The sequence below is a fragment of the Ochotona curzoniae genome, unplaced genomic scaffold, assembly GCF_017591425.1.
Source record: "Ochotona curzoniae isolate NIBS_2020 unplaced genomic scaffold, NIBS_Ocur_1.0 scaffold_1852, whole genome shotgun sequence".
NCBI lineage: Eukaryota > Metazoa > Chordata > Mammalia > Lagomorpha > Ochotonidae > Ochotona > Ochotona curzoniae.
The window spans coordinates 19,453,366-19,481,084 of record NW_024467087.1 but is presented as its reverse complement, the minus strand read 5'-3'; the positions used below and the strand labels follow the sequence as shown (position 1 = coordinate 19,481,084).

General features: G+C 40.1%; 1 protein-coding gene across 2 annotated transcripts; it reads left to right on the top strand.

Annotated features, from left to right (window-relative positions):
• The first annotated feature begins 507 nt into the window (after positions 1-507).
• SH2D1A (SH2 domain containing 1A) lies at positions 508-26,206 on the top strand. Of its 2 annotated transcripts, none has more exons than XM_040999626.1 (4): positions 508-814; positions 19,154-19,217; positions 23,427-23,562; positions 24,545-26,206. In XM_040999626.1, exons 1-4 carry the CDS (start codon positions 678-680, stop codon positions 24,583-24,585), a joined length of 378 nt encoding a protein of 125 aa, XP_040855560.1. In that variant the 5' UTR covers positions 508-677; the 3' UTR covers positions 24,586-26,206. The 2 variants fall into 2 exon arrangements, with proteins under 2 accessions (XP_040855560.1, XP_040855561.1); XM_040999627.1 differs by having other exon boundaries at positions 23,427-23,568; positions 24,542-26,206.
• Positions 26,207-27,719: the final 1,513 nt, after the last annotated feature.

Genomic DNA, 27,719 nt, shown 5'->3' with positions numbered 1-27,719 from the left:
AAAATCAGTATTTACACAGAACCAGAGGGAATAACCAGAGGAAGTGAGGCAGAAGAAGAAATTTCCCAGAGTCCGTTGTTCACCTGCTTTTTTTGATTTTGCAGGAGCCTCACGGCCGTGGTTGATAGTAGTTGAATATGGACGGTACTGTTAGTTTCGGTGTTTTGGTCTCAGAGCTTTTAGCCCTTGCATTGTCTTCAGTAAATCTCTGCCCTGCAAGAAAAGTGCAAGTTGCCTTTATCATCAACTGCTTTGTAGACCAGGTAGGTGAAGTCATTTCTAGTGGCCTCATGGGGGGAAAATGCAAGGACAGAAGCATTACCAAGCATTCTTGCCTGTTTGTGAGAGTCTGCATTGGCGGTACAGCCCCAAACAGGCAAGGTCCTTTTTCCAAGGCTGCATGCTTCATAGGAGCCCTGGGCTTGGGTTGGATGGGGGACGGGGAACCACACCCAGTGGTGTGTTTGACAGAACCAAGCTGTCAAGTTGCTGAGCTGGTTTTAATTGAAGTGTGAGAAGGAGGTTTTTAGGCAGGTAGACAACATCCTGTTGTTCGGGTGCTTCTCTTTCTTTTTGCACATCTAGCTGAACTGGGAGTCAGGTGGCTGACTTGTGCCTGCCTGCAGTAGCTGTCATTACTCAAGTAGCATCTGCGACCTCAGCCTGCCCACGGGGCCATGGATGCCGTAGCTGTGTATCATGGCAAAATCAGCAGGGAGACCGGCGAGAAGCTCCTGCTTGCCACTGGGCTGGATGGCAGCTATTTGCTGAGGGACAGTGAGAGCGTCCCGGGCGTGTACTGCTTGTGTGTGCTGTGAGTACATTGTGGTGCTAGCAGCCCACCTGCAAATAGGACCTGGGCCTGTGCTGAGCATGGACAGTGGGCATGGGGATGGGGAGGGAGCAATTGGGCTGAGGTCAAGGTGGGCAGGTGTTCATTGGGATCTCTCCTACTCCATGGCCCGGAGGCTTCTACCTCAGGTCCCATGTTGGCCTAAGTGTCTCACTGGAGATTTCACTCCTTGGCTGCCACCTCCCAAGAAGGACCTTTGCTAGGGCATTTTGGGAGCCACTTCAGAACATATCCTTAAGGGTGGGGAACACATGGGCCAAAAACTTAACCTTTGCTGTGAGAACCGTGCTCCTGGCTTCTATTTTGACATTTAATTGAGGGTAGCAAGATACAGCTCTGGAATGGTGGGACAACCAGTGTTGGATCCCCCAACTCTGGAAGGTAGAAAAGGCTTTTCTTGACTCAGTTTTGAAGAGCCGTTCCAAAGCAAGAACATCAGATTCAGGGAGAAGAGGCTGACTAAGGGCAGAGTCCATTACTGTAAGAAGGCAGTGACCAGTTAGGTCAGGATGGTGGGAGGTGGGGGGAGAGTGAGTGTGTGTGAGTAAAACTGCTGCTCTGGCTCAGCTTTAGAGTTGTGGAGGGGGCAGGAGGTTTCAGAAACAAGACCCTCCTCGGTGAAAGCTGGGAGTGATGACAGCGGGAAAACACCGTTGTCATGATTCAGCTTTGCCTTTGTCTAAGCGCGTCTTGGTCTGAATGCCCCATTTTGAATCAGATGCACCTGCTTCTTTGTTCCAGGGCTTCTGAGGCACAGAGCTTTCAGAACTAAATTTGGTGCCAGTGAGGTGCTGGGCTTGTGGCTCTGACAAAAGAGTAACTCATTCCTTTGATTTTCTCATCTGTTTAATAGGATTCATTGTATTTCCTGCCTCATAGTACTGTGGTGATTCCATGCCATATATAATGCATGTAAAAAGTAATGCTGAAAATGACACATAGTAACTGTTTAGTGGAAATGAACTATTGGTATTACCATTATTAACACATGCTTTTGTTTTTAGGCGGTAACTTGGTAGTATTCCTGGGGGCATTTCCAAGGAAGAATCTAGCTCAAACATTGTCATCAATGGGATAAAATAACCCATGAAGACACCAGTATTCTACAGGTTTAAAAAATGTTCAAGTCTTATTAGTAGCAGTTTTCAGATTTTACCAAATACACTTATCAGGGCCCTGAAGGGAATGCACAGAAGCTATTGGATTTCTTGAGCTCGCAGCTCTATGTTTTCCTGATATTATTTTTTCTTGAGTAAAACCAGGAAAGGGCAATGAAAACTAGGATTCTTAGATACTCCTTTCTTTTTTAAATTAAACCTTCCTTCAAAATTTTAACTGATATGTTCATGTTGTATAAACGCATATGATAGCATGTATTTCAGTACATGCAATTTATCACATAATATTCAAATCAAGATACATAGGATAATCATCTTCAAACATTGGTTATTTCTTTACAAGTGGGCTGTTATCAAAAGAAGAGAGTGGAGTGAGTGGGAGGTTAAAGGGACTGCTTCAGGGAAACAAGCAAAAGGAGGTAATGCACTTCTTAACCCAGAGCGAAAGAAGGAAGGCCCAGGAGAAGCATGGGCAGGGGGCGGAAAGATCAAGGGATGGTATGTGGTAAGGTACAGCTAAAGCTTCACCCTTGCTGCTCTCCTGGATCATTCTGAAGCTCTCCAAGTATGCTTTCTGTTTAAGATTTTGGCCCTTAATGCTCCTTCTGCCAAAAATGAGATTTGCAGGTTTGTACAAATAACCCTTCCTTCAGAGAGCACTTCCGTGACAGCCCTAACCACTGTCCATGCCCTCTCCTGTTCCAGTTACATACTTTTTCTTCCAGGAGGTAGAAAGATCAGATATGCGAATGGTTACTTAATCTTACTGCTGGGCTCTTCTGAAAAAAAAAATGTGCTTCCATATGGGCAAGGAACATTGTCTCCAGTCCTAGCAATATAGCCTGGTACATGATAGACAGTCAGCAAATATTTCATAATTAAAAAATGAACTATAGAAGGAAATTCTGCTTTGTACTACAAAGAGCTTGATCTGATATGGGGAGGCCTTGAGGGAATTTAAATGAAGCCACTCAAATTTCTGCAGGCCTTAGTTTCCAGATTTGTAAAACAGGATCCATAATGCTTATATTGAGATTGCTGTAAGTGAAAACTCTAAAAGCGAAGGACAACTGGTGCCATTTGCCGATGTAGGCCAGAACTATACAAGGAATAAACTTAAACAGGTGGGAAATTTGATTGTCAGATATAATCATGTGGATTTTGGGACTCTTTGTTCTTCACGCAATCCTCCTCATAAAGTGACAGAGAATAGTCGGCACATTGGGTGTTCCTTACTGTGCCTGTTGAGTGGTATCTGGTGGCTTCCAAGTGTTGTGAGATCGTTCGGGTGATAGACATAAGGTCCTGCAGAGGGCAGACACACGTTCACTTTTGTCAACTCTTTTATGTATCTTTTTGAACCATGTGTTCCTCTTGATAAATATCAATATTTCATTCACTCTTTTTGATACTGCCACTGTAATTACTAAATCAAATTCTATTTTGAAATAAGCACTGTGTTCATTTTAAGCCAAAACACTTATGCAATAGATATGACAATGTAAATGGTATCCTGTCCTTCTGAAAAGCAAGGTATAGCTAACAAACATGCAGAGATGCCATGGCTTGCTCAGAATCGCCTCTTATTCTCTTTTTGTTTGTTCCCATTAACCAAGTAATGCATATTTGTAAAGGCTTATTTTGAAAGTAAGAAGTGGGTGGAGGAGGTGAGAGAAAGGGGTGTGTGTGTGTGTGTGTGTGTGTGTGTGTGTGTATTAGAGTAACAGAGAACCCTCTATCTGCTGTTCACTCCGCAGATGGTCATAACAGCTGGCACTGAACTAGGCCAAAGCCAGGAGCTAGGAATTTCATCCAAACCCTCCCATGTGGGTGGCAGGGGTCTAAACACTTGACCATATTCCACTACTTTTCCCAGGCATGTTGAAAGGGAGCTGGAATGGAAATGAAACAACTGGGCCACAAGCTGGTACTCATGTAGGATGTTGACATTAAGACAGAAGATTTATCTACTATACGAAAGCACCCAATTTTGTATTCTTTGATTTGTATTTATATTCTCTTTTATGTTTCTGTGATTAATAATTCAATATTGTGGCTGGAGTTGTGGCATAGTAAGCTAAACCTCTGCCTGTGGTGCTGGATCTTTTATGGGCACTGGTTTGTGTCCTGGCTGTTTCATGTCTGACCCAGTTCCTTGCTTATGACCTGGGAAAACAGAAGATGGTTCAAATGCTTGGGCCCCTACCCTGATGTGGGAGACAGAAGAAACTCCTGGCTTTGAATTGACCCAGCTCATATAATTTCCTCATTCATAAATGGGCTATTTGCATATTTTTGTCATCAAACTGTTTGGATTTTTCTATTATTCCTAGTATATTGTAAGTTTATCCACAAACTTATAAACTTAGTGTATTAATTGCAGATTTGTTGTGCTATCTTTTCTTAGCTTGCTGCTTGCCGGTACTTTTCTTGCTACGCAAGAGAGGAGGGAGGAGGGAGAGAAAATCTTCTATCTGCTGGCTCCTGGCTGAGGCTGGGACAAGTGCAAGCCAGGAGATAGGAATTCTATCCAGGATCTCCTATATGGATGCAGGGGCTCAAGTGATTGGGCATTTTCTGCTGTCTTCCTGGGAATATTAGCAGGGGGCTGGGTTAGAAAGTGACCATCCAAGTCTTTAACTGGCACTCCTATGTAGGATTATAAGCAGCAGCTGAGAGCACTATGCCCCAACTCCAACCTGCTGGAATTTTCTTTCTTTCTAAAAGATTTATTTTTATTGGAAAGGCAGATATGATTTATGGAGAGAAGAAGAGACAGAAAGCTCTTCCATCCACTGGTTTATTCCCCACTGGCCACAACGGCCAGAGCTGATCTGATCCAGGAGCCAGGATTTTCCTTCCGGTCTCCCACATGGGTGTAGGGGTTCAAGGACTTGAACCATCCTCTACTGCTTTCCCAGGCCAAAAGCAGAAAGCTGGATGGGAAGTGGAGTAGCTGGGACACAAACTGGAGACTGTATGGGATCCTGGCATGTGCAAGATGAGGATTTAGCCATTGAGTCATTGCACCAGGCCCAGGGATTTTATTTTCACATGCATAAAGGATCTGATGTGATTTGGCTTTCAGATAGATAGCAATTGTCCCCATATATTTATCCAGTAACTTTAATTCTTCATTGATTTCTTTTAGGCTTTTATTATATACTAAATTCTTCTATATAAGTTACTGTTTCTGGGATGTATTTTTGGCTCAATTTCTCTATTTTTGTATGAATAGCTCTATAGTACAATGATGTTTTGATACGTTTAAAAATCATTTGCTATTTTTTTGACTGTCTTAAATGGTTTAATGAGGTATGGGTTTCATGAATGTTGCTGGTGTTGATGCTGATGGTGCATGATGATGGTGCAGCTGGAAGGGATTGGGCCTTCCCCAGGCTGCACAGCAGGAATCAACCATGGTGTGGTCCTGGTAGCCCTTCTAAAGGCCACTATTCCTGTCGCCTGTGGATGTCAGCCCGTGCTTGTGGCCTGGTTTGGTGATTCGCTGGGTGCCAGAATTGCTTCTGACAGCTTTATGGAATGGATCAGTGAGGCAATTCTGACTACAGTAGTATCCAGCTCATTCCTTGGCAGCAGGTTGAAGGCTTTGTAAAAACTTCATTCAGCTGGTTAGCACTGTGATGGACAGGTTTGCCATAGGATGTAACCTTAGGAACTGAGTACTTGCGGCCACCACCATGCACATAAATCCCATATAGGATGACATAATCTTGCTTGGCCTCGTGCCCCAGTTTGCAGGCTTTACTGGACTGGATAGAGTGTAATGCCATGCAGAGCCCAGAGAGCTGGCAGTTATACCCACAGTGGACCCTGAGGAGAAAGCTTTTTCTACAGTTGCTGAATGTGCATGTGTGCGTTCATCTTGGCTTACTTCATGGCTGCCAGTAGACGGAAAGGCTATTTATTTACTCTTTTTACCTGCTGGTTCTTTGAAATGATATCTAGAATAATTTGGTTAAGCCATTGAGGTGGCGTTAAATGAATAAATGCTATCTTTAAAGAATTTGACATTGTTTTCTAAAAATGTGTCTCCATTTATGATTAGTTACGTCTATCAACAGTTTTGTAGTTTTCTTCCTGGAGATCTTACACATTTAAATTTATCTCTACTTCTTTTGTCTGTTGGTTTTTGTTTTTATCATAGGTGAAGTCTGTTTCCGCTATATTTTGTGTCATGAAGGAAACCTATTGATTTCATGTACTTTTTGTGGATTCACCCAGTCTACTTAATGCCTTTTAAAACACGCAAATAGCTATTGTTTTTACTTTATTCCCTTTGATTTTCTAAATATATCATTTGTTTTCTGTGAGATACATATATGATCTCATATCTCTCCCTGATTTGCCCTTAATGTACATAGCCTTTGGGCAAGTCCTGTCTATTGGGATTGTTTCATAATGATAAGAAAACTGATTTAAAATATCTGAAATGATTAGCTTGACAAAATTAGTTTATTTCTATAATTAGCTCCTTCTGTACATATCTGCTTTTGTTTGCAGCTTGTCTGTTGGAAGATTTGGAAGACATGCTGATTATAATTCTTTAGCCTCAGGGATATGTAATAAGTCATTTGACATATATGTCTTCAGAGAGAAACGTGATTATCTTTTTTCCCTTGTAAGCTTAAAGGGTGACTGAGAATTAAGTGCTCTTTGAATTGGGATGGAGAAATGGGGGAGTAGCAGTGACAAAATCAAATTCCTGTTTGTCAGTTGTGAGAGAGGAGACTAGTATGGCAAAGCACTTGGAATTATAGCTTAATTTTATTTTCTGAGAAGTTACAACTTAACATTCAGTTTAGAAAGGAAAATATTTAGTCATTTGAAAGGCCAAGAAACAAGGAGGGACAGAGAGTGACAGCAAGAGGTATTTTTGATCTGCTGGTTCACTTCCCAAATGGCCACAATAGCCAGGACCTGGTTACTGGCTAAAGGCAGAAACTCCATGCAGACCTCCTGCGTGGGTGGCTTGACTCCAGTGCTTGGGCATTTCCCATTGCTTTCTCAGGCACACTAGTAGGGAGCTTGGTTCAGAAGTAGAGCAGACAGGATTTGAACCACTTCTCTGACATGGGTTGCAGCACCTTAAGTAGTGGCTTTACCCGCTGGGTTGCAATGCCAGTCCACACTTAGGTTTTGAATTTCATTTTTGAGTTCAGTGGCACAGTGTTTATGTCATGACCATTTTATTATCAATTATTTCATATTTTCTACATAGAATCTATTAATGGCAGAATGAGCCTGATGGATTGATGCTGTCACTTGTAAACCATAATATGGATGATTTGAACTCAAATCAAACATGTGCTGTGTTCAACGATGTAAAAGCGAAATCACCCTATTCTTAGGTGAATTGAAGAAGGAGTCCATCCAAGTTGATGTCGCCTAATTTCTTCTCCTCACCTCCCCCTCCTTCAGTAGAAGTCTCTAGCCTGCTCTCCAAGCAGATTCCCTCTGTTTGGGAAATTGTGCCTTTAGTATTGCCTTGAAGATAAGTTTGTTACTTTATTCCCTGAAATTATGAGGAATTCTTAGAAACTTCATGGAATATGTGTATTATGATGACGATATATTTTTCAAATTTTTGTAGCCAAGTAAGCTTAATTTTTAATTAAATTTCTTTTTAAAATGCATTTAAAAGGCAGAGTTAGGTAGAGTGGTCATCTGTCCATGCTGGTTCACTGCCAAATACCTGCAGTAGCTGGGGTTGGGCCAGTCCAATGCTAGGAGCCAGGAGTTTCCTCTGAGTCTCCCGTGTGGGTAGAGGGACACAAATACTTGCACCATCCTCCACTGCTTTCAGAGGCGTATTTAGCAGGGAACTGGATTGGAAGAGGAGCAGCTGAGACTTGAACAGGTGTTTGTATAGGATACTGATGCTCCAGATAATGGCTTAACTCACTACACCACAGTGAGTTCTATTATGTTGAAGATTTATTGATTAGATCTGGCATGATGGCTCAATTGGCCAATCTTCCAGCTCCAAGCACCAGGATTTCATGTGGGTGCCAGTTTTTGTCCAGGCTGCCTCACTTCCCACCCAGCTCTCTGCTTGTGGACTAGGGAAGCAGTTCACAATGGCCCAAGCACCCATGTGAGAGACCCAGAGGAAGCTTCTGACACTTGTCTTCATATTAGCTCAGCTCTGGCTACTGGGCCACTTGAGGAATGAACCAGCAGATGAAAGACTTTTCTTTCTCTCTCTCCTTTTTTCTGTAGATCTGCCTTTCCAATAAAAAGATATTAAAATAAAAAGGATTTATTGATAAGAAGAGTTACAGAGAGTGGAGAGGAGGGAGGGAGGAATAGAGAGAGCGAGCAAGTGAGCTTGCATCTACTGTTTCACTCTCCAGATGGTGGCAACTGAAGAGGCCAGACCAGTATCCAGGATTTTCTTTTGGGTCTCCCATGTAGGTGCATGGGCCCAAGGATTTGGCTTGCTTCTGCTGCTTTTCCCAGCACATCAGCAGGGAGCTGGATTAGAAGTGGAGCAGCTGGGACTCTAGCCAGCCTTCATGTGATACTAGCATTGCACGTGGTAGTTCAACTTGGTATGATGCAATATGGCCTTAATTCCATTTTCAATTAAGGTTTTGAAATTCTTGTGTAACAGAGTCAACATACAACATGGGTTAAGGTCCCAGTATCTTCCAACTTAGCTGTTTACCTTGGGTATATCACTGAAATGTAGGTTTCTTTTTTTAAGACTTATTATTTATTTTTATTACAAAGTCAGGAGAGACAGAGAGGAGATCTTCCATCTGATGATTCACTCCCCAAGTGAATATAACAGCCAGTGCGCCGATCTGAAGCCAGGAGCCAGGAACCTCCTCCAGGTCTTCCACACGGGTGCAGGGTCCAAAGGCTTTGGGCCATCTTCTACTGCTTTCCCAGGCCACAGCAGGGAGCTGAATGGGAAGTGGGGCTGCCAAGATTAGAACTGGGGCCCATATGGGATCCTGGCGCATTCAAGGCGAGGACTTTAGCTGCTAGGCCACCGCACCGGGTCCCGAAATGTAGGTTTCTTATCTGTAAAATGGCAGACAGGATTTAATAACAGTATCTTACCTCAGTTGTTTGGGAATTATTAAATGAGTTAGTATATATAACATTATCATGTAATATGCATTTATTAATAAAAAAATCTATTGAAGGCTGGCATTGTGGCACAGTGGGTTGAGCTGACACTAATAACTCCAGCACCAAATATGGATGTTAATTCATGTCCCAGTTATTCTGCTTTTGATCAGTTACCTGCTAGCATGCCTGGGAAAGCAACAGTAGGTGGCTCAAGTGTTTGGGCTTGTGTACTAACATGGGAAAGTTCAGTGAAGTTCCTGGTACCTGACTTCAGCCTGCCCCAATCCTGGCTGTTGAGGCCATTTTAGGAAATTAACCAGTGAATGCTTTCCCCCTCGGTTTCCCTTTCCCTCTCAGCTGCCACTTTGTGTTTCAGATAAGTGAGTCATTTTTTTTTTTAAATCTATAAGTAATGATAATTTAAAGTTAGATCCTATGTGTGGGTAAATAAAACTTCATGTGGCACTTCAGGGAAAGAACAATATATTTATTGTCAAGACTCATCAAAAGCAGTATTATCTAGTGTTATCAGACTTGAACTTCGGTGGTTTTTGACTGCTCCCAAAATTCAGATTGTCTTTTTAATGAGAGCTTTATTTAAAAAGCAGAGTTATACATAGATGGAGAAAGGAGAGGGGTAGTGGAAGGGAGAGACAGAGATCTCCCGTTTACTGGCTTACTCCCCAAGTGGCTGTAATAGCTGGGACTAGGCTGAGGCAAACCAGGAACCCAGAGCTCCATCCAGATCTCCCATGTGGGCCACAGAGGTCCAAGTAATTGGGCTAACTGTTGCTGCTATTGCATGCACGCATTAGCAGGAGGTTGCATCAGCAGTGGAGTAATGAGGACATGAATCTGGTGCTCATATAAGATTCTAGGATCAGAGGTGGTAGCTTAACCTGAAGCACAATGACATTGGTCCTCAGATTGACTTTTAAAGAATGAAGTTTGGGGCCTGGCACAATGGATTGGTGGCTAAACACTCACCTTGCAAGTGCTGAGATACCATACGGGTGCTAGTTTGTGTCCCGGCTACTCCACTTCCCATCCAGCTCCCTGCTTGTGGCCTGGGAAAGCAGTAGAGGATGGCCCAAAGCCTCCTCTTCCTTGTGGCACAAACATCCTACATGTGTGCTAGTTCATCTCCTGGATCCTCCATTTTCAATCCAGCTCCCTGCTTGTGGCCGGGGAAAGCAGTTGAGGACAGCCCAAAGCCTTGGGAACCTGTACCCATGTGGGAGACCTGGAAGAAGCTCCTGGCTCCTAGCTTCTGATTGGCTGTTGTGGCAATTTGGGGAGTGAACCAGTGGATGGATACAGTTCTCTATCTTTTCTTCTCTGGAAAATCTGCCTTTCAAATGGAAATGTTTTTTAAAAAAAACTTTTAAAGAAGAGTGAAGTTTGTAGTTATGACTCTGTAGGTTACTATTCTTCTGAAGTATTAATGAAAGAAGCAGGCACATTATAATGGTGTCTTGAACTTTGCACATTGTATTAGTTTATATAGACATAGTAGGCAGGGACACAACTTACTGTATTTGCAGTGTCATGAGGAAGTCAGATCTAGTCAAATTGTTATATGTTGAAGTGGTATAAAGAAGGTATTGATGTGGTTTTGTCAGTTTGAAATCAAGATCTGCCCCCAACACTGACCCATTCAGAGGTTGCTTTCTTTTTGTTCAGTTATTTTTTTTAAATTGTTTTTATTTATTTGAAAGCCAGTGTTATGGGGGGAGTGAGTAGGAGATCTATTTGCTCTTTCACTCCCCAGTGGCTGCAATGCCTGGGACTGTATCTAACTGAAACCAGGAGCCAGAAGCTTCCTCTGGGTCACCCATGTGGGTGTAGGGACCCAAACACTTCAGCCATATTTCTCAGCTTTCCAGGTACAATAGTGGGGAGTTGAATTGGAATTGGATCGGCCTGGACTCACATTGGTGCCCATTTTGGATGCTGGCATTTGTAGGTGGTGGCCTAAGCTGCTGTGCCACAATGTGGGTCCATCTTTTTTATTTCTAACTCAAGCATTTCTTAAAGTAATAGGGTCAGTTTTTAATGAAAGAAAGACAAAACTTGAGGGCCTGCTTATGGCATAGAAAGCTAATCCACCACCTGCTAGCGCTATGATCCCATTTGTGTGCTAGTTTGTATCCCAACTGCTCTACTTCCCATCCAGCTCACTGGTTGTGACCTGAGAAAGCAGTGGAGGATGCACCTGTGTGGGAGACCTGAAAGAAGGTCCTGGCTTCTGGCTTTGGATGGCTCAGCTCTGGCCAGTGCAGCCATTTGGAGAGTGAAATAGCGCATAGAATAACTTTTTCTCTGCTTGCCCTCTCTCTGCAAAACCTGCCTTTCAAATAAAAATAAATCTTAAGTGAATTACAACATTTTATGCTATTTATTATAAGAGATAGAGGGAGACATAGATCTCCATCAGTTGATTACCGTTCTAAATGCCCACAATGCCTGGAGTGGGCCAGGCCCATACCAGGAGCTAGGAACTGAATCTGGGCTTCTTGTGTAAATAGTAGGAATCCTGCTTCATTGAACTGGCTGTCTCAGGGTGTGCATTAACATAAAGTTGCAATTGGGAGCAGGAAATGTGACTTGCCTTAAAGGACTCCCATGTGAAACGTAGGCATCTTAACTGTAGGCCATAAGCCCACCCTACAACAAAGACACATTTTAACATCAGCAGAGAGCAAAGAAGCTCACCATTTGTAGTGCTAACATACATATGCAGGTTAGAAAAGCAAATTAATGAAAACAATAAAATTCTATGCTTCTATACATATTGGTTTCTTATTTTTTCTGTGATAAATTTAAAAGTTCTAGTTTTTTAATTAGGAGAAAAAAGTTTTAATAGAGCAAAAGAGAAAATCATCCTTTTTTAAAGATTTATTTATTTTTATTAGAAAGGCACATTTACAGAGGAAGGACAGAAAGATCTTTCATTCACTGTTTTAATTTCCCAAATGGCTACAATGGCCAGAGCTAAGCTGATTCAAAGCCAGTAGCCAGGAGCTTCTTCTGGGTCTCCCATGTGGGTACAGGGTCCCAACGACTTGGGCTGTCCTCAACTGCTTTCCCTGGCCACGAGCAGGGAGCTGCACTGGAAGTGAAGCACCCAGGACATGAACTGGCAGCCATATGGGATGTTGGTGCTTGAAGGTTGAGGATCAGCCTGTTGGGACACAGTGCTGGCCCCAATCATACTGTCTAAGTTTATATTAATAGAGAGGTAGAGGAAAGATAATCATGAGATAATATTACAATTTAAAAACATGTTTGTGATTTGCTCAGGTGAGTGGGCAAAACCCAAATTTTAATTCTTCATAACATGTTATTAGTCACATAGATTTATAAGGAAAGTTCATGTGCAATAATGTGTTTGTTTAAATTCTAGTTTGCATACATGTGAGAAAGATAACATCAAATAGTTGTTATCAATAGGGTGTCTCTTGGTGTCTGCTGTTTACACAACTATCATTCAATGTCAACACAGCCTGTATTTTTTGGAAAACGTGAAACTCTACTGCCTTCAACTTTTGTGTAATTTTAGAAAGTCATTTTGAGAGACAGGGACAGAGGTAGAGTCCATTCTCATTCATTGGTTTACTCCACAAATACCCATAGGCAGAGGTTGAGCTGGAAGCCAGATCTCCCTTGTGGAAAGAACAAAACCCAGTTAACACCAGCACCACTGACTCCCAGGGACTGCCCTGATTGGAAACTGATCAGGAGCTGGGGCCAGGAGTCTCTCTGATGTGGGTTGAAGGCATCTTAGCTGCTGGGCTAAATGTCCATTCCCTAGTGCAATTTTGAGCTGTTATAGGTTTCTCCCACCATAATTGATTGTTATATTTTAAAATTGAAAGGAAGGATTGAACATATTTATTGTGTATATGATGTTTTGAAGTTTGTACATGTTGTGGAGTGGCCAAATTAAACTAATTAACATGTGTCACTTCAAATATGTAACTGCTTGTGATGAGAACATATATTCTCTAAGCTGTTTTCAAGAATACATTGCTATTATTACTGTCCCTTTATTGAGCAACAGATCTCTTTTAAAAAGTTTTATTTATGTGAAAAGCAAAGTGACAGAAAAAGAGGCAGAGATCATTCAGTCTGCTGGTTCACTCCCGCAATGACAGGTGCTGAATCAGGTTGAAGTCAGGAGACTGGAATTCCATCTGGATCTCCCACATGGTAACAGGGGCCCACACACTTCTGGTGCCTTCCCAGGCACACTAGCCAGGAGCTTCGTTGCAATTTAAGCAACCAGGACTCGAGTCAGCACTCTGGTTAACTTGTGCCACAATACTGGTACCACAATAGATCTTTTTTTAAAAAATTATCTTTGGTTTTTACTGAAATTCAGAGTTATAGAGGGAGATATTTTATCTGCTGGTTGACTTCCCAAATGAGTATAATAGCTGAAACTGGGCCAATCCAAAGCCAAGAGCTCCTTCTGGGTCTCTGACATTGGGGGCAGAAGCCTAAAGATTTGCTCTGCTGCTTTCCCAGATCATTAACAGGAAGTTGGATCAGGAGAGGAGCAGCCAGGACTACAACTGGCACCCATATGGGATGCCAGCATCACAGGTGGAAGCTTATGTTGGTACAGCACAACACTGACCCCCCTATAATAGACATTTTAAAGGTATTCCTCTCATCTAACTGTAATTGTATCACCTTTGACCAACATATCCCACTTGCTGTCTTCATCCCATCACAGCTCTTCATAGGTACCATTCTGTTCTCTGCTCTTATGAGTTCAGCCTTTTCCTATTCCCTGTGTAGGTGAGATCATGTGATGTTTGTTTTCCTGTGCCTGGCTTATCTCACTATAACATGTTTCCTCTAGGTTCATCTATATTACACAAATGGCTAACCTTATTTTTATAGGCTAAGTCATATTTGACCATGTATATGTATATATATGTGTGTGTGTATATATATATATATATATATGATGATATAGATATATATCACATGTTGAATCTATTCATCCACTTGTGGATACTCTCTTCTGGAGTGAGGCATAAGAGCCTGCCTTTTTCACAAACCCCTTCGTGATCTTAATGCCATTACGCTGGGAACACACCCTGTACTCTTTCAGAGCTCTTCTCTCCATGCCGTATTATGCTGAGAGTTGACTATCAGGGAATCCTGGGTGGGGTACTTCAGCAAATTGAAATGAAAGACATGAACTGATATTTTGATTGAAGAAGAAAATACTTTTGCTCATTCAGAAATTTAAGGGATTTTTTGGGGTGGGGGAAGGAAATTGTTACTATTAGATGAGTCAATCTCGAGAGGTTTCCTGTGCCATTGACACCACCAGCTTGTTCAGAGTGTGATGGAGGTAGAACCTTTGAAGTGGTATTCGGGTTCCTGCTGCTTAACTGAAAGTAAGATAAGATCACATTCGTTAGGAAACAATTTTCAAACCAGATTCATTTATTTTGACTAAATGAAGCTGGTGATAGTAGGAGATGGATTCATTGCAGTTTTTGGAGGCTCACCACCTTAGAAAGTAGAGAATGGGTTGCTTACCGTTTTGTTGTGGTGTTACTGGAATTTAAAATTCCTTTTCACATTACCCTTAATAACACTGAGTTTCTGCAGTTAATTACTTCCCACAAGGAAAATGGAACTAAGGGCCTAGATATTTCCCGCTTTCATCACCATTGTGTTGTGTGGATTTAACGAAGTCACTTAAGTCTTTAATTCCAGTTCTCATGGAGTACTTACGAAAACCTGTGGACTTTCAGATAGCTCTTAATTGTTTGAAAAACAAGTTTTTTTTTTTTACATTCTATGCTTGTCTGGTTTATTATATGTAGACATATATAAAGTCATAGTTCACATGTCATAAAAATTCTGGCAAATGCTTATACCCAAAATGTGATTCTGCCAGCAGTCTAGTTGAACTTTGGTTCAGGGTCAAAATTCAAATGAACCCAGTTAGAGTACTTCATTTTTTCCCCTTTATTATCCAGATAATCAATATGGATGTTTATTGATTAAGGATACAACAATGTATTTCATATATTAAAAAACTTCTAGAGGGATGGGGTAAATATTCAGCATTCAAACATGACACTCCATTTGTAATCATCTCTTCAATTTAAACATAGTCATTTTAACGGACCTCATAACCAAATATCTCTGTTGACCAAATGTATGTCCAAGAATAGCAGTGAAAAAATGTGCCAAGTAAAATCATGCTGATTTAGATTCAAAACTTGAAATAATGCAGCATAAAGCTCATGTTTTTGTGATGTAAAAGCTCATTAGGCAAAGTAACTAGCATTACCATATGTGACAGAATATGATAGAAAATACAGTAGCTGGATCCCAGAGTCAAGTAAGCCTGATTTAAACATATCTTTGTTGCTAGTCTGACTTTGGTTACTTTTTTTTTTGTGACTCATTTAAAAGAAAGAGAGATCTTTGATCCACTGGTTCACTGCCCAAATGGCTCCAACAATCAGCACTGGTCCCGGCTGAAGCCAGAGAATTCTGGGTTTCCTGTATGGGTGCTGGCGACATCTGCTGCTTTCCCAGGCATATTAGCAGGAAACTAGATGGGAATTGGAGCAACCTAGCACCCGAATGGGATACTGCTATTGCAGGTTTCATCTTTGCTTGCTGTGCTACAGTGCCAACCCTGTTGAACTTCTAAAATCTAAGGTCCTTCATGTATAGAATGAATTTCACAGCATAAAGCTCTTGGGATTTTTGTGGGCTCGGAAGGAGACAACTTATGTGTTGGGGAATGAATTTGGTTCACTCCTCAAAATTCGTAAGCTTAAACCTTTATTCTGTGTGTGTTTGGGAATAAAACTTGGAGGAGATAGTTGAGATGAAGTGACCTCATAAGTGGATGTAATCTGACAGGATTGGTGACTGTTTGAGAAGAAAAAGCTCACATGTGTGACGCAAAGGTTATGTGAGCCTGGAGCCCGGAAGTGACTGCCTTCAAGTCCGGGGAAGAGACCTCTGAAGGAACTCTATCTCGGCAGAGTTAGAACTCTATCTCCCAACTTAACCTTGGGCTTCTCAGATTCTAAAACTGTGAGAAACATGTGTCTGTTGTCAAAGCCACCTGGTCTATGGTACTTTGTTGTGACTGAGTAATCTCATTTTGGTACTAAGAAGTAGGGTACGTTGATAAACACCTCAAAATGTGGAAACAGCTTTGGCACTTGATAATGGCTTCGCTGAAAGAGTTTTGCAGTGCATACTACTAGAAAGCCTAGTTTGCTTTGAACAAAATGTTGGTAGAACTGTGGATGCTGAAGTTCGTTCTGGTAAGATCTATGGAAATGAGGATCTTTTATTGGAAACTGGAAGAAAGGCGATTCTTGTTATAAAGTGGCAAAAAACTTGTCTGCAAAGAACTTGTCTGCACTGTATTTTGCGAGAGATTTGTAAACAATGAGCCTGGATATTTAAATGAAGAGATTTTCTTTTTTTTCAAGATTTACTTACTTGTTCCAATGGGAAAATTAGGAGGCGATTTTTCCTTCTACTGGCTCACTCCCCACAGAGCTGCAGTGGAAAGGATTGGGCAGGCTGAAGCCTAGAGTCTGGAATTCCATCTGGCGATAGGGGCCCAAGTACTTGGGCCATTTTCTACTGCTTTCCCAGGTGCATTAATGGATAGCTGGATCAGAAGTGTAGCAGCCTGGACTTGAATTGTTATTCATATGAAAGGCTAGTATCATAGGTGGCAGCTTAACTTGCTGTGCTACCCTGTTGGACCCAAATGAAGAAATTTCTAAGCAAAATGTCAAAGGAATCACTTGGTTCCTCCTGAATGTTTGTAGTAAAACATGAAAGGAGGTACATGATTTAAAGAACGAATTGGTAAGCAAAAAAGAACCAGAGCTAAAAGATTTATGAAATTCTCAACCTGATCATATTGCGCAAAACAGAAAACTTGTTCTAGAAAGAATACTAAGTGTATGTGGTATTATCAACTCTATCATCTCGAGAATATTACCCATGGTATCAACCAGTCACCTCAGCAGATGTTCGGAATCGAATTTTGGGGGCTGGTGTGGTGGCATATCAGGCTAATTCTTTACATGCAAGCTCCAACATCCTATGGGGTGCCCATTTGTGTCTCAGCTGTTCCACTTTCCCATCCAGCTCTCTGTTGCCTTGGAAAGCAGTGGAGGATGGTCCAAACCTTGGGACCATGCACCCACATGGGAGACCTGAAGGATTCCCTTGGCTCCCAGCTTTGGGTTGGCTTAGCTCTGACAGATGCAGGCATTTGTGGAGTGAATCAGCAGCTCTAAGACCTCTTCCTCTGTTCTCTCCTTCTCTCTCCATAAAAATATGCCTTTCAAATAAAAAGAAATGCTATATTTTTAAAGAATAGAGTTTCAACCAATAACTCAAGGTATTTTCAGGTTGAACCAAAGAAAATGAATTTGATACAGAGATCTTGTTGCAAACATGCCTCATCCTCCAAGAATGGTCCCAAGTCAATTTACAAATCGTAAGGATGGCTGCTACCCCCAGCACAAACCCAGAGTGCTTAGGCCCAGGTGACAAACCTGCTTCTACAGAGGCAAATGGTGGGACTAACATCCAACAGCGCTGCATGAGTTTGACCATCCATCTGCCACAGTGGCAGGACTGTCTTGCAGAGTTATAGACGTAGCGTTCCCACCCAGTTGTCCTAGAAGGCAGAACATTGAGTCAAAGCGTATTCTGAAGCCTGAAGAGCTAAGAAGATTCACCTTGTTGGTTTTGGGGCTTGCTTGGGATCTGTCACATCTTAATTCCTATTCATTTCTCCTTTTTGGAAAGAGGAGGTCTGTTTTAGGACTGTCCTGTCATTTTTGTTTCAAGGTAAGTGATACCTCAAGCCCTAGGCCTATCATCTTTGATTAAATCATAGTTAAGTGAGACTGGGTGCTTCTAATTTGGGGGTTAATGCCAGAATAAATTAAATCTTTTGGGGGCTGTTGAGGTGGAATGAATGTGTTTGACATATGAGAAGAACATGGATATTTTGGCAGGCTGGGGGCAGTATGTTAGCGGCAGTATTGTGTCCTTATAAAATATTTTAAAACTCCTATCCCCAGTGTGACTGTTAGTTGGAGATGAGATCTTTTGGTGGTAAATTAGGTTAAATGAAATCACAAAGGTGGGACACTGATCAGATAGGATTGGTGGCCTTTTAAGAAAAAAAGGCACAAGTGCACACGTGAGAGAGACACAAGTGGCAGGGGAGAGGGAAATGTCTCACGCATGCTGCGAGGAAAAGCTGAAGCCAGTTTTCCTGCCACCCCAGTACTGTGAGCAAATATATTTTTGTTGTTTGAGCCACGCGGTCTGTGATATTTTGTTATGGCAGCTGAGCAGACTAACTGAGCATGCAAAGCTCCTGGCATGTAGTAGAAATCAATTATATAGATATGCAGTATGCATGCAAACTGAGTAATGAGAGCTAGTGTTTACCCCAGTTAAAAGGATGAGAAGCTGCTTTCAAGTGCTTTGGCAGCACTCCTTTTTAATTTAAATGACTATTCCTACTGTATTACATTATGGAGTATACATAACTGCATACTATAGTGGTAGGATGATATGGACATTCTTACAATAGTTTTGCAATGCTAACATTACTTTAAAATAATATTAATGTATGGGACCCGATAGTACCTTATACCAGTGAAAAGTTTTACTTGAAAACTCTGTTTTACACTCTGTAAAAACTGTTTAGCAATTCAGGGTTTTTTTTTTTTTAATCAATTTCAACAAGTCTCCAGTTTATTTCTGTCTAAATGATTCTCTCTACAGATCCTTAAGGCTATGGGTTCCGACATTAAAGAAAATGCAAAGATAAAGAAGGCTTATCAGAGATTGTGGTCAGGTATAATATGCAAACCAGTTAGACTTAATGGATTTTTACTTCCTATGAAAGCAGTGGTGCTATGTATGTATACAGTCTTACTTATATGTAGCAGTTATGGATAATAGTAAGCTGAAATTCAGAACTTCCGTTATTCTTTTGGAATTTTTTTAGTAATGAAAATCTATTTTTCCACAGGTATCAAGGTTACATTTATACATACCGTGTGGCCCAGACAGAAACAGGTTCTTGGAGTGCCGAGGTATAGTTCTTTTCTTTATTTTTGCTTCTGTGGGTATCAGGGAGGTGTTTGAATCTTAGGTTGGTTTTATAAAAATAGTCATATGTTACCAAAGCGTTACTCATATTTAGACCATTAAGTATCCAATTGAAACTTATTCGTGGATCATTAGGAAGCTTTCGAGAATCTGGGCCCCAGTCCTATGCAGGCATCACTGCATTGTGTAAAGTGGCTTTGGTGGAAAGCTCAAAATGCTAAAGGAGAGTGTCAAACTTTAAGTGCCTATGTGAAACTCTAGAAAGCGTATCAGAAATAGGTAAATAATCAAATCAGCGCTTGTTCATTGACTAGTTCATTAACTAGTCAGTCAGTAAGTGGAAGAACATGTACTTTGTTGTCAGGTTGGTGTGAGTTTTGGGATGCTCCGTCTTTGTCCTTGATCTTCCCTATGGCTTTGGACAAATACTTGGGGGAAGTAGTGCCTTTGTCTGTAATTTGAACCTATGGCTCATTGCTTACTCACAGGGCTCATGTTTAGAAAGAAATGAGATGATGCCACTCACAAAGCTCTTAGCCATATGGCCTGGTACAGAATGAGTCCTCAACAATGTGACTTAATTGGTATCAAGTTCTGAGTTAGTTGATGCAGGTCAAAAAAAGGGACTGTTTTTCCAAACATTAGGGTAACTGATGATATTCGGTGCTCAGATAAGGGGACTAGAGAGCTGGACTGTATAGAAGCCTACTGTTCTCCTACTTGAAGGGTTTGAGACTACATTGGGGCCTGCCGGGGGAGAAGTAGATAAGTGGGTGTGGTTTTTCCTATCTGCCTTAGTTTCTGTCTCAGTTCTGTTTTAGTTCTGCTTGTAAATTGGAAGGTCTGAATAAGATTTCATTGGCGGAGGGTGGGGGGAGGGGATGTTCTTATGGCTTTGAAAACATTTGAAAGCTATTGGGATATTTCAAGGACTGTCTCGAGTTAATCCATTTCCGTGGACCTTGATAGTACAGCATATCACATTCTAGGGCTCATAGAGGCTTCTCCAACTGGAGGTTTGAAACATATGCTTTCTCTGATTTTTGCATATTTATAACAGTTTTTCTTTATATAGCATTACTTTCTTATAAGCTTTTGAACACAAGTGCTAGTTTCAACCTCTATTCATAACTCAATCACTCTACACATTTAAGAAACTCTAACATCTAGACCTAAAAAAAAATTCAGAATAATATGTAGGTCTTCATCAATAAATTGGAATGCATGATGACAGACTATAAACATTTTGAATTAAGGCAAGTTTTTAAACACATTGCTTTATTTCAGGATAACTAATATGAAACATTAAAGGAGCAATGCTTTTTCAAATTCAAATGTACCTTTTAAAGTTCTTTTTCAATGCAGAGATGATTATGAAATTAAAGTTATGAGGAAAAGTTTTGTGTAACACACAAACACACATTTTATATGATTTGATCATAAATAAGCCTTTTCCCTAGAGAAGTATCCTTCAGCTGCCAGAGTAGTCTTTCTGGAAATAATTTTTAGGACTTTAATATGATTTGGTTGCATGCTTGTGATTCTGTTACAGAGGAGAGAGCTTATTGCACATAAATGCCCCCTCATGCCCTTGTCCAATGTAATCTTATTTATACAATAATACTGTTATCAACTGCACCAAGAGAGCAGCAGATTGGCATGGATTGTTCCCAAAGAGAGGACAGTTTAAAATGTTTTTAATTGTAGAAAACGCATATCACATTTTATTTTCCTACCACATGGGTTGTCTTAAGTTTTGCTAAAATGAATGTTAAACTAATGTGTATTTTCAGAGCTCATACCACCTGACCAGACGAGATTTCTCTAGAGCATATTGATAACCAGCTGTGATCTAAAACTTGTTACCAAGGATAACTAGGAGGAGTCAGTGTGAGAAATGTGCAAACTTGAACAACAGCAAAGTTCAGGGACAGGACCATAGCTGTCAGTGGTATCGTTCTTGGAATAAACACATTTTCAACATTGGATAAGTGATAGATAATTTTACTAGGGTTTTGGAAGAACTTTAGAGATTGTCACACTGCAAAGAGAAATCACGACAGCAGCTTATGCTGAACATCCAGGAATGCTGAGCTTTGTGTTGAAATTCAATATTGGATTCATTGATGAAGGGCACACACTTTGTATACTTTTAGTTTCGGATAGACTTTTTGGTTAGATTATTGCCTAGTGCATTAACTTACCTTGTATGGCTTGAGTTAAAATTTTTACTAAATTATAAAAGAACTATGTTAACAATCTTTTTTAATGTGTGCATTGGTTTTACATTGTATATTAAAGGCACCAGCTGCTCCTTATTGATTCAACTGACAACAATTTTTTTGTTTTTCTTTTGGTTGTTGTTGTTTTTTCTCTTTTTGGTATTTGATTGTTCTAAGTAATTTTACTTAATACCCCAAGTAAGTTTAGTCAGTCATCTGCCAGTGATAGTTTGTATGCCAAATTCGAATTATTTCTATAGAGCTAGAGCTATTGTTCCTCTGTTAGTGTGGGTTATCAAGACTTAACTGCACATCAGTACCCATAAAAATGATTCTTCTCTTGATAAAAGATTTTTACAAGCTACAAGGGCAGTCAAAAGATGCGTGGTGTGCCATATTTCCATACTGGGTTCTCTTGTCTGTGACTTTAGCTTCACTGTTAGCTCAGTGTTAATCTGAAAGGCAAGAGTCTGGGTTTTGAGATCTCAGTTCTGCCTATCTTTGTCTGCATGACCTTGGGAAAGCTGATTAACTTCTTTGTATTTACATTTCCTCATCTGTCAACTGGGAATAATTGAATCAGCCAGTGTCTGCCAGTTTGTAAGGAAATAGAGGCTGGAAACTAAAAGTGCTTTAAGGAAGTTGCAATACATTGGACTACATTTGCAATCTGGAAATTCTATCTTGAAAGCAATGAATTGTTTTTGCCTCTGAAAGAATGGCTATGTTGTTTTGGATGAAGTCTCAATGGCATTTTAGGCTGGGGTTTCGATCACTGAGGAGTCTGGTGGGAGAGTGTTACACATCGACTATGAGCATATAGACAATGTATCAGGGCTAAAAAGAACTTCGAAAGTTTTGCACAGAATAATTAACCCAGTGTTAGACAAGATCAAGAGTTGTTATGGAGAGTTTGCCATCTCCAATAATTACTGGCTGACAGAAGTTTGCATCCTGACCTTCATGGTTTCTCATTAGATATAAAATAATAAACAGCTTCCTCCTCAAAAATCTTCCAGATGGAAAAGTTGAAAAACATCTTTGTCAAAAAACAAAACAAAATAAAAACTAGCCATTGTTGAATTGCTCATAGCAATGATATTTTGTTTCCTGTGAAATGACAGTTTGGAGCTAATGCCTTGGTTTATAAGATTTACAGGAAATAGTTGTTGATTTCAGGCACTGTCTTTGCAAGAGCTCTGATGTCAGGGAAGGAACACATTTTAATAGTTGCCTACAAATACTCTTCTAAGAGAAACAAACAAATAAATGTGACCTTCTAAAGTCTTCTATTCTCATGTCATGGCAAAAGCAACTGTCAGTGCTGTGCTGATGGAGAGAGCCATTTTGGGGAGGATAAGGATGTTTCCCAAGGATGAAACAATTTTGTGAAAAGGATAAAGCAAGGCATATTGTGATATTAAAGAGTAAGAGGACTAACTGATTACACACGGTTTTAATTTCCTGCATAGTATTTTATATTGTGCAGTGATACCAGGGAGAATGGGCTATAGGTTTGTTTTTGTTTTGGTAAGAGGTGGTTCCTTAGAGGTTTTTTTTTTTTTTCTCTTATTAATGAACTATAGTATTTGTGTTTTTTTCTGTGTTTCACTGCATTCCTTCCATTGGTGAATTCATTGTGGGTAATGGCCTGTATACCCTTAGAGGTTTGGAATGTATGATGGGTAGCAGGCAGGAAGAGCTGGGTGATGAGCAAGAGCTTGTGCAAACTAATACCACCCTCGGGAGAGCTTAAATGACAGCTCATTAACTCCTCTTGCAGGGAAGTTCAGCCAACCAAAGCAAACTCTTCTGGAATGTTGTTTTTCCTTCTTTCTTATGTTTTCAAATATTTGAACAAGTGACATAAATGGTACCTTTTTATGCCCTCTACCCCCTTGCAAATATGATAGGCCTTTTCATATCTATATGGAGGTAGATAAATAATTGGCTTGGTCTTTTATTTTTCAGACAGCACCTGGGGTACATAAAAGATTTTTCCGGAAAATAAAAAATCTTATTTCAGCATTTCAGAAGCCAGATCAAGGCATTGTAATACCACTGCAATATCCAGTTGAGAAGAAGTCCTCGGCTAGAAGTACACAAGGTACTGCAGAGCTGGCTTCCATTATTCTTTGGCAGAGTTTGGAAGCTCAAGGTTATGAATTCACCTATTTATAATAGGTGAACTGTTAGCAGTTCTGCAAGAAAGATGCAATGAGAAAGTTGATGTGCCTGGAAGATCGCATGAGATGTGGCTATGTGCTACATCATGCTATATCATAAACTTTAAATAAACTTTTCAGCATGCTATACCATAAACTTTAAATACAGCTGTGCAAAAATGCCAATGACTCCAGGAGCCCACACATTTTAATCCCTATTGTTTCATTCTGTTCTCCTTAGCTTCTTTTTGTAGGTATGCCAGTCTTATTTCACTCCACTAATTCAGACACAAAATCAATTTGAAAGGTGGGACAGTTCTTTACCTTTGCCTTGTAAACCATTTCCTGATCCCACCTCCCGCTTCAGGGATATAAAGGCTAATGTTACTTGGTCTGTTTGATTGTGGTGTCTGAAATGGTGCTCCTTGGATTAATGAAATTTTATTGTGATAAAGAAAATTTCATTAGTGGCCTTTATTATTCCACTGGCACAAATTGTTATAATTCCTGAGCAAAGCTATCCTGACTTATGTGTCAGGCTAAAATGACTGTGTACCTGCCAGTGTCTGCAACAATCTGAAATGTAAATGTATTCCATTATGGAAAGGGGCAAATTGTTTGGAAAAAGAGGATATGCATTGATTGAAGCCATAAATATTTATGATAAAATGAATTGTTATATCTTTTTTTTTTTGAGCAGGGATTCAAGTATCAACTGTTAAACTCAAGTGATTAATTAATGCTTAGCCTTAATAATGGAAATAGAAATAGGATTCTAATTTACAAGTTGGCTTCTTGTTCTTTTCTGGACAATATTCCATCCTTCTTTAGACAGGGAAATTTGGTTATAAGTTTGTATTAGCTTATTGTGTGAATACTTTGCAAGTTTATCTTTTTCTTAACTTTTGTTATTTATTTATTTAGGAAGAAGAGAAGATCCTGATGTATGCCTGAAAGCACCATGAAGAAAAAGAAAACACCTTGTTCTTTATTTTCAGTAATTTAAATATATGTGAAGTCTTGTAGTGGGCTATAAATGCATTTCTAAAACTGTCATAGTCCTCTAGTGGAAGCATGGAGCCTAATATTAAAGCTGAGATGGGCTTTGTAGATAATGAAGAGCTTTGAAATGAGGATGGGGAGAAAAATAATTCCCGAGGTTATATTCAGTTATTGTATTTCCAAATGGGAAACAATTTAAAGCACAATGAATGCTTTATAAAACACTGACATCAATTCTTGCCAAATATGAATAAAAATAATCCTCAGATTTTGTCCAAAGCACCATTGTTAGTGAAATATTATTTGAGATTTAACTGATTTCAAATTATTTTGCTTGATTGTATTAGAGGGATGTTGGTTGGTAACCTTCACCTTTATCATGTGTAGTTCTTCACTAGCTGTGGCATCATAGGCTCTTTGGGGATCCATGAAGCTGTGTACTGTGTGCTAAAACAAGAACTAGATTAAGGGTATAGCATTTGTTTCATTCTGAAAGCCAGATTCTTGCCTAGTATTCTCATGTTGGACAGTAATCTGCAAACTAATCTAGAGTTTAAAATCCCACAGTTAAAAAATATGCTCTGAATATTGACTGTATTTGATGCAACAGGATCTGAAATTGCAAGTCTGATGAAGTATGTTTTGTGTTTTCATTCGCCCCTGCGCCATTTGTGTCCACTTTGTGTAAAACCTCATTGAAAGGGAATTGTCAGGAGCTGCCGGTCTTCAGGAAATGATTTGGAAGCAAGCTTATGATTGCATGAACTTGTTAACAATTCCAGGCTATTGAAACCTAAGTGAGAATCAGAATTTTATGTAGCATTCTTATTTACATTTGTACTTTCATGAGTTGTGTGATGGATTTTATGTCAGGTTGCTTCAAGGCTCAAACGGTTGATTTACCCAACAAACCTAAGAGGATATTGGGGATTGGAGAGGTAAAAGCACACGATCCCTAACCTCAGATGGTTCATTGTCTAGTTGCACAAGAAAACAATAATATTAAAGGTTGATGGGTACATGGTAATTGAGGTTTCCCCATGTGTAGGTAGATCTGTCTTTAGAGGCAGAATGAATCGATACCCACTGGTTTGTGGTCGACAAGAAAAGGTTCATTTTGTTGTGAACTAATAAATTGGGATTCCAGATTACACAAGAGTGTTGGTGAGCTTGATTACTAATGATGAACTGCTGGGAGACAGAATTACTCCTGATGCTGCATCAAGATCTGATTTCTGAGCATTGAACATGGATGTTGTGGGAGCAAAAGCAGAGGGCAGTCACAACAAGGTATTGGGTGTGGTTTCCTATTTCCTGAAGTTAAGAGCATCACTTTAACTTGTAAAGGATTCTAGAAAGCCTGTTTTTAAGACAAATTGCATATGTTTCATATTTCTTAAGTTATTTGAAACTTGAGTTTAAATTATAAAGTGTGTGATTTTCACTCTCTTGAATGTGTCTGTCTGGATTAATTCTCAACCCATGAATCATGCATGCATGTTCCTTCATGAGAATGCTTTTTGGAAAAACGATCTGGATTTATTAATGATCTTTCACATTGTAATAAATTGTTTGAAAGCTTTACTTACCCAATTTGTCTTAAAATGCTGCTTTTGAAAACATGGAGACAGGCTATTAATAAACAAAGCATTGATGAAGGTCATCTTACTGATCTTATTGAATAAATTCCCTAGAAAGGTAAGTGCTTTTCAGATTCGGCTATTGTCAAATTTGCCAGTTGATGAACCCACCCTGTCCGTTTTCTTTGGTCAGCCTTTTATTCATCACTTCTTTTTTTTTTTTTCTACTTTCTCTCTCTCCCAACATGCACATCTTGCTATTTCCCAGTACATAATAACTTGCACCTTTGCAGAAAGGTCATATCCGTGCCATATCTAAAATAGTGCCATGTTAATGTATATCTGTAAGATGCTGAGTCAAGGTAGAAAAAAAAGCGCATATATTTCCAAGCTTACATCTCTCTTTGGAAAGAAAAAAAAAAGTATGTCAGCAGGCCCACAAGGAATATGACAGCTTATCAAATACTTGTTCATTCCCTCTGAAATTTGCTCTTAAGAGATAAGGTCAGTGGGGACAAGCTTAGGTAATTGTCTGTTTGCCTGTTACAGGCAGGGGACCTTTATGGTAGTGCATAGAATCAGTCTCCAGAGAATGCCTTTGATTAAGTCCTCTGGTGTAAATAAAAGGCTGAATTTAAGATATTCATTGGTAGAATGTGTAGAATACTAAAATGTGAGAAATAGCTTTAAAATCTGTTAAGGATGTTTCAACATCAGCATATGTTTTGTTTGATTCACTTTATTGAGCTCAAAGCCAAAGTCTATTAACAATAAAATTCAGATTTGTACCTCAGTACTTCAAGGTTACAGGATGCCTAGGCTTCTTGTAAGGATGCTATAATTGCTGTAAATTCAACTTTGCCACCTTGTCATAAATGGATTACCAGTACCTTACAGTACATGGCTAGGAGTGAAGTGTAAATTTGGACACTTTCATAATTTGAAGTATTGGCTGACCTCATAATAAAAGCCTGAAGTATTACCCATTAGGTTTGTAAATGAAGATTTCCTTTTTTTTTTTATGTAGAAAGATGCAACAAGCATGATCAACAGGATAAAGTTTATCACCATATGTCTGGATTGTGTATATGGATACACAGAAATTGAACTGTCCTCTCACAAGATAACAAAAGGTAGGATCAGGCCTGGGGGCCTAGTGGCTAAAATCCTCACCTTGCACGCACTGTGATTCCATATGAGCGCTGGTTCATATCCCAGCTGCTCTTCTCCCCACCACCCCAGCTCCCTGCTTGTGGCCTGGGAAAATGGTTGAGGATGGCCCAAAGCCTTGGGACCCTGCACCCATGTGGGAGACCTGGAAGAATCTCCTGGCTCTTGGTTTTGGATCAGCTCAGCTCCAGCTATGTGGGCACTTAGGGAGTGAACCAGTGGATGGGAGATCTTTCTGTCTTTCTCTCTGTGAATCTAACTTACCAATAAAAAATCTTAAGGAAAAATAACAAAAGGTAATACTATATTCAATACTTGACAAAGAGGAAAAGCAAGAATGCATGGGA

What these genes read in the sequence shown, in the direction of transcription:
- SH2D1A (XM_040999627.1), top strand. Translation starts at nt 678, where the DNA reads ATGGATGCCGTAGCTGTGTATCATGGCAAAATCAGCAGGGAGACCGGC. An exon ending in GTGTACTGCTTGTGTGTGCT is followed by an intron (nt 815 to 19,153) that starts GTGAGTACATTG and finishes ATTTTTCCACAG; the next exon opens with GTATCAAGGTTACATTTATA. An exon ending in CAGGTTCTTGGAGTGCCGAG is followed by an intron (nt 19,218 to 23,426) that starts GTATAGTTCTTT and finishes TTTATTTTTCAG; the next exon opens with ACAGCACCTGGGGTACATAA.